Consider the following 17184-nt stretch of genomic DNA (forward strand, 5'->3'; position numbering starts at 1 on the left):
AGAGTACACCCGTGTCTCACTATCACTGCAATAGGGTTGCACACTTCTTCTACGTCTATATGCCATATTAGCACGCTGTCTGAAAGTAGTGGGACTCAGTGAATAGAGCAGATAACCAAACAGAATTGGGTTCAAAGCCTAAGTTTTCTGTTCATTGGCTGTTACCTTGATTTAGTTACCTTATTTAGCCTTAGTTTCTATATCTGGAAAATTAGGGGAAATAATACCTAAGTTCCAAGTTTGTTAATGAGTTAGAATATTTTAAGTTCTTAATATAGTGCCAGCCCACAGCTGGTCTGTAATAAATAATAGTCCCCTAGTTTTGATATTGAATTATTCTAGAGAATTATTCTAGTAAGAATGATTAAGTTGTAGTTTTTCTTAAATAATGAATCTTATTGCTAATAATGATTGTTGGCAGTGATGTGTATGAGAGTTCCATCTGACGTAGCTGAATTTTTAAATATTTCTGACAAACCTGATCATCTCATGATGATGGTGTTGATATCACGCCTTTGTTTATCATGATAGGTTTCTTAAGGTTTCATTATGTTTAGAGACATTTTGCAAGAACTCGAAGATTCTTAAAATATGAAGGCAGAAATTGGAAAGTTGATCGTGTAGACCGGGGAGTATAGCACAGTCCGGGCGTAAACACCTAGGTTCACACACACACAATGGAAATATAAGTGAAGCGGAATAGAGGCCATATTGGGTGTAGCCACATCTAATTAGTTCATTCATTAAAAAATGTTTATTGTGTTCCTCTGTGTGCCCAAATGAGATCATTGTGGTAATGACTCCTCCTGTTTTCTGCCTTTCATGGTTTTTTTTCAAGGCATAATTCAAATGTGGTCTGTTTTATGAAGCCCCGCCCCACCACCCAACCCAGCACACACACACCATGAAAGGGAATTAGTGTTTTCTCTGTTCTGTCAGCATGTGACCCCTCCCCTGGCACGAGCACTTACTTTACTGTTTCATATTAAAAGCGGGGCTGCAGCGTGGTTTCAGGCATTGGGTTAAAGGTTGCATGGGTCATGGTTAAGGGCACTGGTTTTGACATCAGAGAGATGTTATTTTAATCTCCACTTTGTCATTCCTTTCTTTGAAAAGATTTGTCCATTCTGAGCTCAATTTACTTACCTGTTAGATGGGGATAAAAGCTTCTACCTCATAGTTTCATTGAAAGATTAAGTGGCGTAAGTGGCTTAAGGTAGTAAGTGTTCGGTAAATGGTAGTGAGTACTGTTATTTTTATTGTTTGTGTCAGGCATGTTCTTTATTGTATGTAAATATGATACATGACTTATATAAAACCCCCTCCTCTAGACTGTTCACTTTTTATAACAAGGAACTGTTGCTTGACATTTTGCATAAGGTTTGATAAATTAACAAATATTTGTTGCTTAAATACATTAACATTCACCTGCACTTGGCTTTTTAAAGAGAGTAGTATTGGAATATATCAGAAAAATGTCATAAAAGTTGTTTTGTAAATGTTGTTGCTTTAAAATCCCTGCAGGTACCTTCTTATTCCTTAATTTCAGTGTCCCGAAATCCAAGAATTCCACCAAGATAATATGATAGGAACTTTTGGTGATTTGGAGCCATATCCCACTTAGACCGATGCAGGCCTTCCAGACTTCCTGAGAGCTTGGAACAGCAACACACACTGCTTTTAAACTGGCGCAGGCAATAATGCCGTCTCTGCCGCAAGAACGAGGTAAGCAGGTTGCTTTAATCCTGTGACCTATTACATGTATGAATGATAGATCATCATGGCTGATCCTTTTTTAAGAATTAAAAATTAACTGGGGGCTCTTAAAGTACTAGAATTTATAATTTTGCCTTGTCGGGGGGGTACATTTTTATTCTCTGGTGTGGAATTTTTGTTATTTCAGTGATATTTGGTTGGTTTACATTTCTTTTAAAGTTATTCAGGGACCCTCCCCCCTGGATCTGAATAAAGAATTGCCTTATCAAAGCACAATGAAAAGGAAAGTCAGAAAGAAGAAAAAGAAGGGAACCATTACAGCCAATGTTGCTGGGACAAAGTTTGAAATTGGTAGGTCTCCTCAGAATCATGAGATTTTCATAATTGTTGGAAAAACTAGTCTGATGTTGAAAACAATGTAGAAATTCAGAGAGAGAATTATCTTTTATGCAATAGATTTTTAAATGCCTTATATAAAACTTTCTTTTTTATGAGATATTTAACACATCAGTAATCAAATAGAACATCAGTGTAAACTAAAAAGCATTAGTTATTGATAGGATTGGATTAAATATATATGATTTTGATTAATACTTAATTTTTAAATCAAATATAAAATAATACGAACAGCAAAACCCAATGGTTCTAGCTCTAATCTTTAAATATAGATGTGCTTAGGAAAACTGTATTATTCTAAAACATTTTTACTGAGACTCAAATTATGTTTAGTCTGTAACATTCATTACTTTGTAAGTCATTTAAAAAACAGATTCATATGTTAAGTGTAAAATAAAAAGTGCCGAATTAGAGATTCATATTAAACAATGAGAACCTGACTTAAGGAATAGTGTAAAAATGTATTTCTCTCTATGCTTTAAAAATTATTTTGATGATACTGTTGCTTATTATTAATAGGATTTTGGTTTATATGTGTAAACTGTATCTGTAGTGGAGAAAATAACTAAAAAATTAACTGCTTTAAATTAAGATACTTTTGCTCAGCATTGCCCCTCATTATGAATACAAGTACTCAAATAATCTTCCTCTTTTTTAAAAATAACTTTGCATTGAAAGAGTTGAAGAAGATCGTGTGAACCCTTAAGGATACTAATTCCTATTACCTGTTAATCGTTGACGGCCACATTTCCATTTACAGTAATTCACCAGAGTGAACTACATTCTCACAGTCGTCCTATAATTAATACATTATGAAATTTCACAGTATTATTTTTTAAAATGTCCCTCAGGCACAGTTGAAGAAACTGAAGCTCAATGAGGGTTAGCAGCTTACCCGAGGTCACACAGATGGCAAAAGCAGAACTTGAATCTGAAGTAATTTGCTTCCAAATGTAGTGTTCTTTCTACTATATCATACTGCCTAAATAAATATGAATTGAAATTTAAATTGAGGAACATTAAGGTGTCCTCTGTGTCTAAAATTTAGAGTTGTTGCATGGATTCCTATTTTTAAAACCCCTGAACGGCTTCTAAAAGCTCTATGGGTCAAGGCAAAAAAAAAAAAAAAAATAGGACAAATTTGCAAGGAATGTATTTTTGGTAACTTTCACTAAATGGTGAGAAGAAAGATGGGAGAAAGGGGTACATAACTATGCAAAGGGAATGTGAGAAAAGTGGCTGGTAAGGTTATCTCTCTTTTACCAAGAGGGAGTTTGGTTTGGTAAGAATTCAATACAGAGGCAATTATTTTACCTCTTTTTTTTTTTTCTAAGAGCATTCCTAAAAGACCGGTGTTTAAAAGCATGGCTTTAGGCTTTAGCTGCCAACCGCCTTCCATTTGGAACTGACACTTTAAAGGCATTTCTTTTCTATACAGTGGGGATGGTATGCTTAAAAAGATGCCAATCGATTTCTAAAATTTCAGTTCAAACGAAAATATGATTAAATAGCTTAGATAAAAAAAAGTGACAGTTTAATACCCAACATTGTATTTTTCTTTGAAGTGCAACTTTGTCAGCTCTCCAAGCTTCGGCTTTCATAGTGAAAGAGATTTGTATGTGACTGACCTGACACATTTGGCCTCGTGACTCTCAAGAAAGAAGGGGTCTTCCCCACCACTGTTACGTAACCTGAATGTTCACAGCCTCACCCGCTCATGTGTACATTAACAGCCACATCTTACTAGCTCAGTCTGCTCCCTCCATCCCTGACTGCCACCAGTTCCTTTCTCTCATCAAGGTCTCCCCCGTTATTTCTGAGAGGCCTGGGGCAGTGTCTTCCATGCACTCAGGAAGAGGCCTGCTCCTGAGCTGCTGGTCTGGCCGCGTCATTGTCTTCTGCTGGGAGCCAGTGAAAGAACTCCTCCGGGCCGTGTCACCATTGTCCGTGCCCTCCCCGTGAGCGCTGGATGACACCGAAGCTCCTGGGCCCGCAGGGCTCCAAAGCTGCACGGTGGTCTGTGGCAGACGTGAGAGGAACAGCCCTTTCCCCAAGGCTTGTGTTGTACACGGGCCCCTGGACCTTCAGAACAAGCCTATGGTTGGTTTACCAAGCCTCTCATGGGAAAAAGCAACTTCACCCCCACTCCCCTCCCCTACTTCAGCTGTCTCCAATCACTGTCCTCTTCTTTTATTCTGCTTGTGTTTTAGGCATTATTACATAAAAAGCCCTTTCTCCTCAGCCAGAAAGCAATCAAGAGTCCCCAGGACTTGAGACTGACAGGTGTCTGGTCATCAGTGTCATACTTGAGCCAAGTACATTCAGACAATGAGTCCTTTTTTCCCATTTCTCCCCATATATAGGGCAGGAAGAGAAAAACATTTAAATATAAACATCAGAGCACTGCTATATAGTTACACCATTCTACTAAGACTCCAAATTCTGTTGGAACCCAAAATTTATCCTAAGTATTTGCTGATATTTACTCTAAACTTGAAATTCATTGAAAGAAAAATGTCATCATGTGAATCGCAATATCCAAATCAGAGAGGAGCGCATGAGTAGTTTGTACTAAAAACCAAGATTTTCTCTGAGCATAAACTTTTTCAATAGAATTAGAGGGTTGGGAGCAGATAGGAGGGCCAGTTTCCAAATCTCTACTGTAATTCTGCTTCATTATTTTGTATCCTGAGTCAATATAGCTGACTTGGTTTTAACTGCTAAAAATAATTTGAACTAGGGAGGTGGAAAGTGTAGGATGATGATCAGGCACTATTTTTACCTCTTCTCTTTTGTACCTAGCCCAAGGTCATGAAAAAGCCATAAAAGTACATTTTTCTGGGCAGAGGTGTTATCTCAGCTCTGTGTGTGTATGTCCCACTGTGCTGTGAATAATCACTGAACTCTTTGACGGTGTTGTGTACCTGTTAAATCTCAGAGGACTGAACCTACAGATGTCGGGTGCAACCTGAAAAACAGTTCTCAATTACTGTTGAGTATAATATGGCATGAGATAAATTGTTGTAGCTAAAAATGAAGCTATGCTGTAACTAAGGGATATTTTACAAATGAAGGACTATGAGCTAAAATTTGTATATATCAAAATACTTTTCACAATGAACGTATTTCAGAAGCATTTTACTTTTGGTTTAACTTAACTGTTTACTTGCAGTTCGTTTAGTAATAGATGAAATGGGATTTATGAAAACTCCAGATGAGGATGAAACAAGTAACCTTATTTGGTGTGATTCTGCTGTTCAGCAGGAGAAGATCGCTGAGCTGCAAAATTACCAGGTGGGAAATTAATCATGACCAATTACTGATCAGTAGGAAAGTGACCAGAATTCCATTATAATTTTCTTTAGATAGGGTTTTTAGTATGTTGACACATTAAATTTCAGTCTAACTTACCTGAATAGTCTGTTTTGTTGCTGTCCAGTTGTGGTGATCCCTTGCATGAAGACTGCATCCTTTTAAATTTAACTTCTACGCCCTTTCCGTCTTTAAGGAGGAATTGGTAGGAGAACACTCTTCCTAGGTTGTTGCTCTGCTTTATGCTTGAAAATGAGCGAGGTGGGATAGGTTGCATAAAGACATCTGAAAGCAGAAATCCCATGTAATGTCAGCTGTGTGTAATTTGGCGCATTCTTTTATTTTTAGAACGTAACACAAACTTATATTAAAAAAATAAAAAGCCGAATACATGGAATTTTAGACAGTTGACATTTTGTATGGTTCTTCTTCATCTGTTAGTATAGGAAGTAATACAAAATTGACTGGGAACAAGTAAGTCCATTTTTACCAGTCTTTCTACAGTGCTTATCTGTCTGAATATGGTAAATCTAGAATACCAAAAGTAATTTGGACATTGAATTACCAGTTATTCAACAGAGAAAATTGTAACTTTAATGTCCATGTAAATACCTTTTCTGATTTCTTTAAATTCTTGCAATTTTATTCTCTGATTATTCTCTGAATTCTCCAATTCCACAAATTCATTGTAGGTCATTTAACCTTAAATATTTTACATTAATAATTGTCAGTTTACTAAAACATTAAGCTCAAAGGAGGAATGTAACTGTATTATAGTATAAATGAACATATTAAGTCAATGAGATTATTAACGTTTACCTTTTTATTTTCCAGAGGATCAACCATTTTCCAGGAATGGGGGAGATCTGTAGGAAGGATTTCCTAGCAAGAAATATGACCAAGTAATCTTCATTTTCTTGTAATAGAGAAGACCTTATGTTTGAAATTTACCTTTTGAATATCACGGTGCTATCTTTTACAAGGTTACATTGATTTGAAATGACCTTTTGACAAAAGAGAGAGAATTTTAGAGCTAGAAGGGTCTTAAAAGTTCTCTGGGTCTATTCCTCCACTTTGCGGAGGAGGTAATTGAGGCTCAGAGACATGAAAATCTTGCACAAAGTCAAACAAATAGTTAACGGCAGAGCTGGACTCCAAAATGTCAGAGTTCTTTTTACTGCAACTTTCTGTCTCTCTAGCAACATAAATTTTTCTTTTACATATAAGAAGTTTTCTGCACATGGCAATCAATGTATACTTACTTATTTTCAGTTAAACTTTGCAGGAATTAATTTGTTGCATTGTTGCATTGTATCTGGCATATATATGTGTGTGTGTTCAGAATACTGGTTCTTGAACATCTAATATGTGCTAGGCACAGTAGTAGGTGCGTATGTGTACACACACATACCCATAGACACATGTAACCGTGCCTGCCCAGGGATATACATGCACACATATTTATCTCTGAGACCATTATTCAGAGTGATAATCTGCTTTCATGGGAAAACTGTTAACAGGTTCTCAAGTGTAGTAGTGAATATACGGCAGAATTTTTATGCAGTTTGTATTTCTGTTGGTCAGATTTTTTGAGAAAGTTGATACATTGAGAAAAAAATTTAAAAAGAGAACTCTCACAGAGAAATGTTAGGAAATGTGCACATGATCAAAGAAATATTCGTATGCATTCATGAGAGAGTTTATAATCCATTCACACAGAAGTCTTTTTTGCATGTCTACGATATGACCTAGAGATGCTATCTTTGAAGTAAACAAGATAATGAATGCCTCGTCCCTGCCTAGAACTCACATTTTAGTAAGGGTGAAAGACTGGTACCCACACTAGTTTGATGCTGTCACAGTAGAGATAGAGGCTGTGTGTGGTGGTGACTAAGATGATGGGAGAGATTATTTCTGAGGGGACAAGGAAGGATTAAATTCCCAGAAATTTAATGGATATTGAAAAGAGTATAGGAGTTCGCCCTTTGAGAAGGAGGTAAGGAGATTGTAGGCAAAGACAACAGTGGGAGAAAATATATGGAAACTTAAACCAACATGATATGGTTAGGGGAATGCTAAGCAGTGTTTGCGATTACATAGGATGTTGGGAGCCCAGCCAGAGATGATCCTGGAAAAGAAGTGTCAAGGCCAGACTGTGACAGCCATACCATTGTGTTTTATTTGCCTTATTTTTCTATTCTATTTTATTTAATCATTTAATCATTGGTTCTTTAGTCTTTTTAACTACTCAACAAACATTTGTTTATCCCGAGAGAAATGAGGAGTGATTTAATGGGTCTCAGCAGGGAAGTACCGTGTTTTAGGTCACCTTGGTGGCACTGTAGATATGGACTTGATGAAGGGAGGACTAGAGGAAGGAAACCCTGGAGGAGACGCTTGTCGATCTAGGTGTGAAATAAGGAGCATCTAATAATCCAAAAGAGAGAGAGGAAGAACAAGGAAGAGAAAATAAATCTGCAAGATAAGAAGGAGAGAGAATTTATAGGACTTGAAAACTGCTTTGATTTGAGAATTAAAGGGGAGGAGGAGAGAAGTCTCCGAGGAGCCTTCTAGGCTATTGTGTGGATGGTATGATTTATTAACATAAGGATTACAGAAGGGTGGACGTCAGAGGAAAGAGAATTACCTCTGTAATGGTTTGGACGTGTGTTGTTTCATTTAAGTCATTGATTTTCATTTAACACATATTCATTAAGTGTCTATTACATGCCAGGCGCTGTGCTGGGCTCTGGGCACACGAGGTGATCCGAAGCAGACTTAGTGGCTTTTACAGCTTTGTGTTGCTACTGTGATAAGTGCTGTGAAGTAGGGGCACATGGCTCTAAATCAGTGCAGGGTGAAGGACTTCTAACTTAGGGAAGCATTGGGGTGCTTTTCTGAGGAGGTGAGGGGTGCTTTTCTAGAAGCTGACATGTGAATGATGAGTTGTGTGCTGGTGAAGACGGTAGGTAACAGCCTTCTGGGCGAGGAGAATAGCGTGAGCCAAGGTCCTGTGGCATGAGGAAGCGTGAATAGTCAAGATACTAATATAAGGCCAAATGTAGCTGGAGCAAGAGATTGACGGGGAGTGGGGGCGAGGCGAGCTGAAGGGAGATACTTAGGATTATGATCCTTATCCTAAATGCCATAGGAGAGGAGCGGGGAGATGACATTGCTGATATGACCAGACGTACATTTTGAAAAGATCATTCTGGCTGCTTTGTAGGGAACAGTCTGTATGACCGGGAGAGGCAAGAGGGCTAAATGTAGAACCGTTGGTAGGCTATTGCAAATAGGCAATTTCTCATTCTGTAGAATCCTTGGAAAAAAATAATCTATTAGATAAAAAGTTATGACCTAGTTATATCAAAATGAATTACATGTTTAGTATCATTTACTAAATCTATGACAGAACCATGAACAGAAGTTATTCCAGTATCCCAAATTCTTAAGACTGCTTGTCTCTTTAAAGCTACATATTGTTACACTAAATGATATGTACTAGATTACCTAAATGGAATAAAGTATTTTTCCTAAATATATGTGTGCTTGGATTTTTTTCCAAATATATATATGAAAGAATGGTATCATTCATAAATACTTCATGGTTAGTTTTTAAATATATTGTTCTATTAAAGCTTTAACTTGGTCTAATTGCATATCATCGTTAAAAATAAAGTAAATATATATAAAGTGTTGAAAGCAAAAACAAATATATTAGCACTGTTGTTGTGCTTTTTAAGTTTAGATTTGTGTGTGTGTATTTCAGACCAATCAGTGTTAGCCTGTTTTGTACAGAGATTATTTAGCTTGTTGGCTTATTTTGGATTTGACAGGTGGAGCTGGTGATTCTTTCCCTTCTCATGGTGGAAACAACTTTTTTTACAGGGTCCTCTTGAAAGAGCCCTTGACGTGTGATAAAGGCATGACACTCCAGCTGTGGAAGCCAAGTGGCTTATGTATTCCACACCCTGGTCTTAGAATTTAGGCCCTACTTCTGTGCATATTGTGCACTATGGCCCTATTTTAGTTTTAACTAATCTCACTTGTGGATAATATCTTCCCATCTGTAAAAGACTTGCATGCATTTATAAAAAGACTTTGGAAACAGTCAAATTTTCTTTAATAGATAACATTTAAAATATTTCTAGTAATTAAAAAATTATTACTGGGAATCGATGTGCACAAAATAATTAGCATTTGGATTAATCAAAAGCAAACATTTTGTACCCAGTATTGTATCAGTACTCCTAAGTTATGCATCAAATAAGCAGCTAATTTATAGCAAATACAGACATGTCAGGACATACATTGTAACCATGCAACCACATGTTTAGGCAGATGTGGCTCATGTAAACAAAACCTCTGCTGACTTAGTGGCTTCACATGGTTTTCTCAGAAAAGCAGTAAAACTCCAAAAAACACTGGAGTAAAAGCAATCAAAAATTGCTGCCTATGGATGACCCAGAAAACTCCAAATCATCTTTTTTTTAATTTTTAATTTTAAATTTTTGTATATATGAATATATATGTATTTATTTATTTATTTATTGAGGTATAGTCGGTGTAATGCAATCATTATCAAATTACCCAGGACATTTTTCACAGAACTAGAACAAATAATCCTAAAATGTGTATGGAATCACAAAAGACCCAGAATTGCAAAAACATTACTGAAGGAGAGGAAAGGAGCTGGACCAATCATCTTTAAAGAAGCAATATGAATGACATCTGGCCATGAACTGTACTGACCACCCGCCTCCCTGAGGCAGGGTTAATTAATGATCCCTTCTACAAGTCACCCTGCCTTTGCTGCACCCATCACATTGTATTTAATTAATAGCCTGTATGTAAATTCCTTAGGACAGAGACTGTACCAATCCTCAGTGCTGACACATAGTATATACTCAAATGTTTGATCTGTTAATATGTAAATTAGTACACAGGGCACAAATTCTTGTCTGTTTTTTTCACTAATGTATCCCTAGTATCTAGAATAGAGCCTAACACATAGTAGGTGCTTGATAAACATTTAAAAAAATGAGTCAATGAATGGATCAATAAATAAAGACATGGAGGGAATTTAAATTCTTGTAGTTAATGTCGGTAACACAGAGAAAGAAAATTTAGATGAATTTGAATAGAAATATTTTTCATATATTGTCTCTGGTTTACAGAATGATCAAGTCCCGGCCTCTGGATTATACTTTTGTTCCTCGAACGTGGATCTTCCCTGCTGAATATACACAATTTCAGAACTATATGAAAGAATTGAAGAAAAAAAGAAAGCAGAAAACTTTTATAGTGAAGCCGGCTAATGGTGCCATGGGTCATGGGTACGTATTTTTCTTTGGAATATATAAAAAGGTAAAAAAATTTTCGGAGAAAGAATAAATGTGTTCATTTGCTCTTGACTGAATACTAATATGAAAACAATAGGTTTCTAACTTGCTTTTTTGGAGCTAAATATTTAGTGATCCCCTTTACCCTATTCTTGGCTTTGGTAATTCAACTTAAAAATGTATTGAAGAGGTAGTGAGACTTCAATAGTAGACAACAAAATAGAGAAAAATAAGTGTTTCCCATTTTTTTCTTAAACATAAAATTTGCATTCATAATAATTTTAAAGTAAGCTTGGAGGGGACAGTCGGTTGGTACAATAAGAGCTAAACTGACTTGGAGAAAGAGATGGAAAGGCAGTTATTGTTTTCATCTTAAAAAATTCTTGAAGCAAAAATTTATTTTCTTTGCTTTCCAAATAATTTTTTTCTTTATGTAGCCATGACCTGGGTTGAAAATGAATAGAACACATTTTAGGCTAAAGTCCTGAGAACTAGACATGTTAGTTGAGACTAGATTATATGACTTAATATTCCTGTTTCCTTTGCTTTTTTATGTTAGTTTTCTGCAATGTACTTTTTCAAAGAGAATGTGTCTGAGGCTGCTTTTAATAAAAACACATGAGTCATTTTAACCTTTGATTTAGAATGTTGTGGGGAAAAGACATTTGGAAATGTAGCTGCCAGGTAAAGTATTACTAAACAAATTTTCTTCTAACTCTAAACCATAATTTAATCATTTAATCAAACATTGTTTTTAACTGTGGTTTAGTAATTGGAAAATTAACAACATGTAGTAGTGGAAATCTTTTTAGTGGAAATTTTTATATTAATTGTTTAATGTAAATTTAGTTCACTATATGTTAGTATCAAGGTAAAATTCTTGGTGGGGATAATTGGAGTTTATGTTTTCTCGATATTAATATTAAAAATTAATGTTAAAAATTCATATATATTTATTAAATGTTAACACATGGTAAATAACTAATAATCTGAATTGGCTATAGTATTAAAAAGAGCTGAAAAAGCATACTGTGCAAACTGTGCTGCCAGCGTTTAGCTGATGTAACACAGTAGCACTTAGGTAAAGGACATGCTTCTCACCTGTAGAATACATTTATTTCCCTGCTGGCCTTCTGTTTAATTGTTCTATCCATTATTGAGAGTGGGGTATTGAAGACCCTAGCTGCAATTATTGAACTGACTATCTCTGCCTTCAGCTCTATCAGTTTTTGCTTTATGTATTTTGGAGCTCTGTTGTGAGGTGCATATGTTTATTGTTATTATATCTTTTTGATGCATGACTTTTAAAAATCATTAGATTTTTCTGTCTGTTGTAATACTTTTTGTCTTAAGGTCTATTTTGTCTGATGCTAGTGTAGCCACTTCGGTTCTCTTTTGGCTACTGTTTGCATGGAATAGCTTTTCTGTCTGTTCACTTTCAGCCTATTCAAGTCTTTGAATATAAAGTGTGGCTTTTATGGACAGCATACAGTTAGGTCATACTTTTTTTTTTTAAATACATTCTGCCAAACCTTGTCTTTTAATTGAAGAGTTAATCCATTTGTATTTAATGTAATTATTGATAAGGAAAGACTTACCATTTTGCTAATATGTTTTCTATATGTCTTAGTTTTCGTAGCTCAGTTCCTCCATTTCTACCATCTTTTGTATTACATGGATATTTTATAGTGTACCATTTTAATTTCATTGTTGTTTATTTTACTATATATTTTTTGAGTTTTTTTTTAAATGGTTGCCCTGGAGTTGCAATTAGAATCTCAATTTATAACTACCTAGTTTGGATTAATATCATTAGTTTTAATAGTAAACAAAAAACCCAACAACTTTGCTTCTGTATAGCTCTGCCCCCTTCTGTTGTTTTTGTCACAAATTACATCTGTATACATTATAAAAAATACTGTCTTCTGTCCTCCATTATTTCTGATGAGAAATTAGCTCTTAATGAGGATGATTTGGGTGTGATGAGTGGCTTCAGTCTTGCTACTTTTAAGATTATCTCTTGGTGTTGACTTTTGATAGTTTGATTAGAATGTGTCTTATTGTGGCTATCTTTGAGTTTATCTTACTTGGCATTTATTAGCCTTCTTGGATGTGTAGGTTAATATTTTAAACCAAACTGGGAGATTTTCAGCCATTAATTCTTTAAATAGTCTTTCAACCCCTTTTTCTTTTCTCCTTCTGAGACTCTCATTATGGTTGTGTTGATATATATTGATGTTGTCCCACAGGACTTTTAAACTCTGTTCATTTTTCTTTATTCTTTTTTCTTTCTGTTCCTCAGGCAAATGTCAATTGATTTATCTTCAAGTTCACTGATTCTTTTTCTGCCTTCCCAAATCGTCTGTTTAGCTCCTCTAATGAATTTTTTGTTTCACTTACGCTTTGCACCTTCAGAATTTCTCTTTGGTACCCCCCACTCACCACCTTTAAAAAATTACTTGTATCTCTATTGATATTCTCTGTTTGGTGAGATACTATTCCCATGGTTTCCTTCAGTTCTTTGACATGATTTTCTTTAGTTCTTTGAACAAAATTAAAATAGTTGTTTTAAGTAGTTGGTTTGTCTAGGAAGCCAACTATGTGGGCTTCTTCAGGTATAGTTTCTGTTCATTGATAATTTTTCTATGTATGGGCCATACTTTTTGTTTCTTTGCATGACTCATAATATTTGAAAATTGGACATTTTGAATATTGTAATGTAGCAGCTCTGATGATTATATTCTCCCTCCTCTGAAGGATTTTGTTGCTGCTATTCTAGTTGTTTATTTGCTTAGTGACCTTTCTGAAATAATTTTGTGAAGTCTGTATTTTTTGTTATGTGTGGCCTCTGAAGTTCCTGTTTTGTTAGATCAGTGGTCAGCTAGTAACTGGATGGAAATTTCCTTAAGAACTCGGACCTTGCCCCCCAATATCCCCCAGTCCTTGCAGATGGTGTGTAATGTGTGTGTATGTGTGTGTGTGTATGTATGTATGTATGTGTGTATGTATTGGAGCATGCTTTCAACACTCAACTAGGCAATTTACAACTCTGCCTTAGCCTTTACTTCCTGCTTGTGCAGAGCCTGAAGGTTAACCAAGGCCCTTCTCAGCCCTTTCCTTAGCATGCACTTAGTTCTGGGCATGCATATGGCCTTCTAGATTCCCAGAAATATGTCAGGGATTATCAAAACCCTTATTCCCCCCAAAATTCTCATTCCTCAGTCTTTCATCCCAATCACTGCAGTTAGTCTGTTGTTTTCCCCAACTGTTATTTGTTGCCCCAGGCAGTATGGACTGATACATTTATCTTTAAATGTTTTCAATATTTGTTCCCCAAGTAGCTGCCTCAGCACTGGGAGGATTCCCACTTAGACAAGATAAAAGCAAGCCCTTTGAGATCCTCTGCGGAGCCACCAAACTGATTTAAACAAACAGACAAACGAACAAAACAACCACAATAATAGGTCTGTTCTGCTCCTTTTAGAACCAGGAACTGTACTGGGAACGTGGCTGTTGCTCAAGGCCACTGCTGAGCTGGGGGTTGGGGAGTGGTTCCAGTGTAAGTTCAAATGCCACGTAGCTCTTTTACACAGATTCAGCTGTTTTTTTGTTTTTTGTTACGTGTTTCCTGGTTGGTACAAGCTTCTGGTTAGTTCCCAGGGTTCCAAAAAAGTTGCTTTCTAACAGTATTTTTGTACTATATTTATGTGTGTGTGTGGTGGGACAGACCTTGGAGTTCCCCACTCCACTAATTTCCTCTTGAGTATCGTCTATAACTTTGTAAACGTCTTGACTCATATCCAATTATTCTTTTAATCTTTTCTTTAAACTTAGGATTTCTTTGATAAGAAATGGTGACAAACTTCCATCTCAGGATCATCTGATTGTTCAAGAATACATAGAAAAGCCTTTCTTAATGGAAGGTTACAAGTTTGATTTACGAATTTATATTCTGGTAACATCGTGTGACCCACTAAAAATTTTTCTCTACCATGATGGACTCGTGCGAATGGGAACCGAGAAGTACATTCCACCGAATGAGTCCAATTTGGTAAGTGATACTAGACGGAACCTATGGTTTTATCCATCTGTTCAACATCTATTTTTAAAAAACACCCGTTGTCTATAAACATTAAAAAAACAAAATTCCTCTTCTCAGGTTTTATAGTCTAGAAGACTGGTATACATAAACAAGACTGCCTCTAATTTATAGAGAACTTTGTGAAAATTAGAAAAAAAAGTGTCTGCTGCTCCAGGCAGGATACTTAGGAAAAGGCACCCCCTCTAGGAGCTGTGAGCACAGAGATCGGTTTCTGAGTGTGTATGTGCATCTAGTGGTCCTGGATAGAAATGACTTATACAGAAATATAGCCTAAAAATAATATACCATTGAGAAGTACAGATAAAGGTTATGGAACAGTGTAAGCATAGTTTGTGTTTGACTCCTCATGGCAGAGGTGGTATTTGAGCAGGCTTTGTATAAAAAGTATCATTTAAATGTACAGAATGTGATAGAAAGTACATGGAACAGAGAAAGCAAAACTTATCAGAAAGTAGAGTTACTAATTTTTGTTGGAACAAAATGGAAGATTGTAAATTTACATCGACCAATTGTGAAGTAGAGACATAAATTTGCATTTTTGGTGTGTGTTTTTGACTCTATTAAATGGAGATTTTTGTATTTTTCCATTAAGGTTACCTTTGTGCAGCCATAACATATTGATGAAAGTCATATATGTTGTTTATATGTTATGATGATCAAGCTATAATTTATCATGAAAATCATAACTGCAATTTATAGCTTAAAAAACACAAACTGTGGTTTATTATCCATACTTAAAAGTTTACTTACCCTTTAACTCTATTTTTGGATTTACTAACTATAGTAAAAATTACAATTAATTAAGATTGTTTCCCATTTTGTCAAAGGCCTGGTTTATTATTCGTCTCCAATATTATGCACATAATTAACTGCATTGAGTGGTCATATTTCTGAAATTAAATAATGACTGATCATAAATGTTGCTGGGTTCAGTTAACTAAAAAATGTAAGCCTGGCAAAGGAAGAATAAAGGAACTGTCAAAGTTTTGTAAACAAGGTGAAAGAAGGCATCATGTCTTTAAAAGTCACGAGTTGTGGAGACATCTCAACTCCAAGCAGTGTTTGAGCTCTACTGGGTTCTAGGCATTGTGCTGGGTTTTGAAACGCAGTGACCAAGACAGACATATTTGACCTCACAAAAGCAGCAGTCTGGTGGGGAGGCAGAAAATGAAATAAGCAATTATAATACCCAGGGGTAGCTGTAATGAACTGAGGCTGCCATGGCAGAGCCCAGCAGGGGCATCTAACTCAGTTGGAGATAAAAGTTGGAGAGGGAGTTTATAGAGTGGAATCTGAATAATGAGGGGTTAGCTAGGTGAGGGGTGGGGTGGGTGGCACTATAGGCGGAAGAGTGGCCCGGAGGTCAGAGGGCGTTTGGTATGTCTGGAGAGGGCGGACAGGCTCAATATGGCTAAAGTGCAGACTACGAAGGGGGGAGTTTTCAGAGGTCAGGATGGAGAGTCTAGGGACCAGATCTCTGTGGCGTGCTTTGCAGACCATGTCTAGGATTTTTGAATTTAACTTAAGAAGGGATTTTGAACAAGGGAAAGAAGGAAAGAGATTTTTGTCCTAAAAAGGTCACTTGGTCTGCAGTGTAGGGAGTGTGAGACGAGGGTGTAGATGGATGGGGGAGACGAGAATGAGGGAGACAAGCAGCTGTGTTCTAGCCTAACCACGTGTGAGAGGAAAGATGGCTTAATTTGAAGCGATAGCAGCAGGCCTGGACTAAGAATGAGAACACAGATTTAAGATATATTTACCATGACATGGAGAGCGGTGATATCCCGACAGGCTGTTTTGTGGAAGAGGGAAAGAGAGAAATTAAATGTAAAACTCAAGACTTTTGGCACTGGCAGTTGGGCGGGGGGTGGTGGGCAGTATTCCCCGTGCTGGGGAGTACAGGAACTTTGAAAGGTTTTGCAGAAAGTTGATGTGTTTGGTTTGAGACGCCCATGTGGCTTCCAAGTGTCCGAATGGATCTACATTCCAGGCATTTGGATACACAGTCTAGGTCTAAAGTTCAGACGAAGGAGCTGAGCTGCAGGCATAGTTTGGGGCTTGTCAGCTCATAGATTATAATTGAAATAATTGGAGTGGGTGAGGCAGTATTAAATACCTGTGAGGCAGATGGTCGTGTTTTGAGAGGAAAGAGTAAGGGACAGGATAGGAAAGGGTAAGACATGGAATTTAGGTGATAAAAGGGATTTGGTCTACATGTATGTGATTTGCTTAAGGACACAGGGTTAGGAAATCGCACTGAAAGGCTGGGAGTCTCACGGTCTCACTTTGCCAAGTGCACCTGAGTCACAGAATCTC

General features: G+C 36.6%; 1 protein-coding gene across 6 annotated transcripts in view; it reads left to right on the top strand.

Annotated features, from left to right (window-relative positions):
- Positions 1 to 17184, top strand: part of TTLL7 (tubulin tyrosine ligase like 7) — a 127297-nt gene that overhangs the window by 39841 nt on the left and 70272 nt on the right. For 5 of the 6 annotated variants that reach the window (XM_074376143.1, XM_074376147.1, XM_074376142.1 and 2 more), the window contains 6 exons: positions 1525 to 1725; positions 1936 to 2067; positions 5285 to 5406; positions 6259 to 6326; positions 10602 to 10760; positions 14601 to 14817. In XM_074376143.1, coding sequence (XP_074232244.1) covers positions 1701 to 1725; positions 1936 to 2067; positions 5285 to 5406; positions 6259 to 6326; positions 10602 to 10760; positions 14601 to 14817 — 723 coding nt within the window. In that variant the 5' untranslated portion in view covers positions 1525 to 1700. The remainder of the gene's footprint in view (positions 1 to 1524; positions 1726 to 1935; positions 2068 to 5284; positions 5407 to 6258; positions 6327 to 10601; positions 10761 to 14600; positions 14818 to 17184) is intronic. The other variant, XM_074376144.1, reaches the window with a different exon arrangement.

The sequence above is a fragment of the Camelus bactrianus genome, chromosome 13, assembly GCF_048773025.1.
Source record: "Camelus bactrianus isolate YW-2024 breed Bactrian camel chromosome 13, ASM4877302v1, whole genome shotgun sequence".
NCBI classification, from domain to species: Eukaryota; Metazoa; Chordata; class Mammalia; order Artiodactyla; family Camelidae; genus Camelus; species Camelus bactrianus.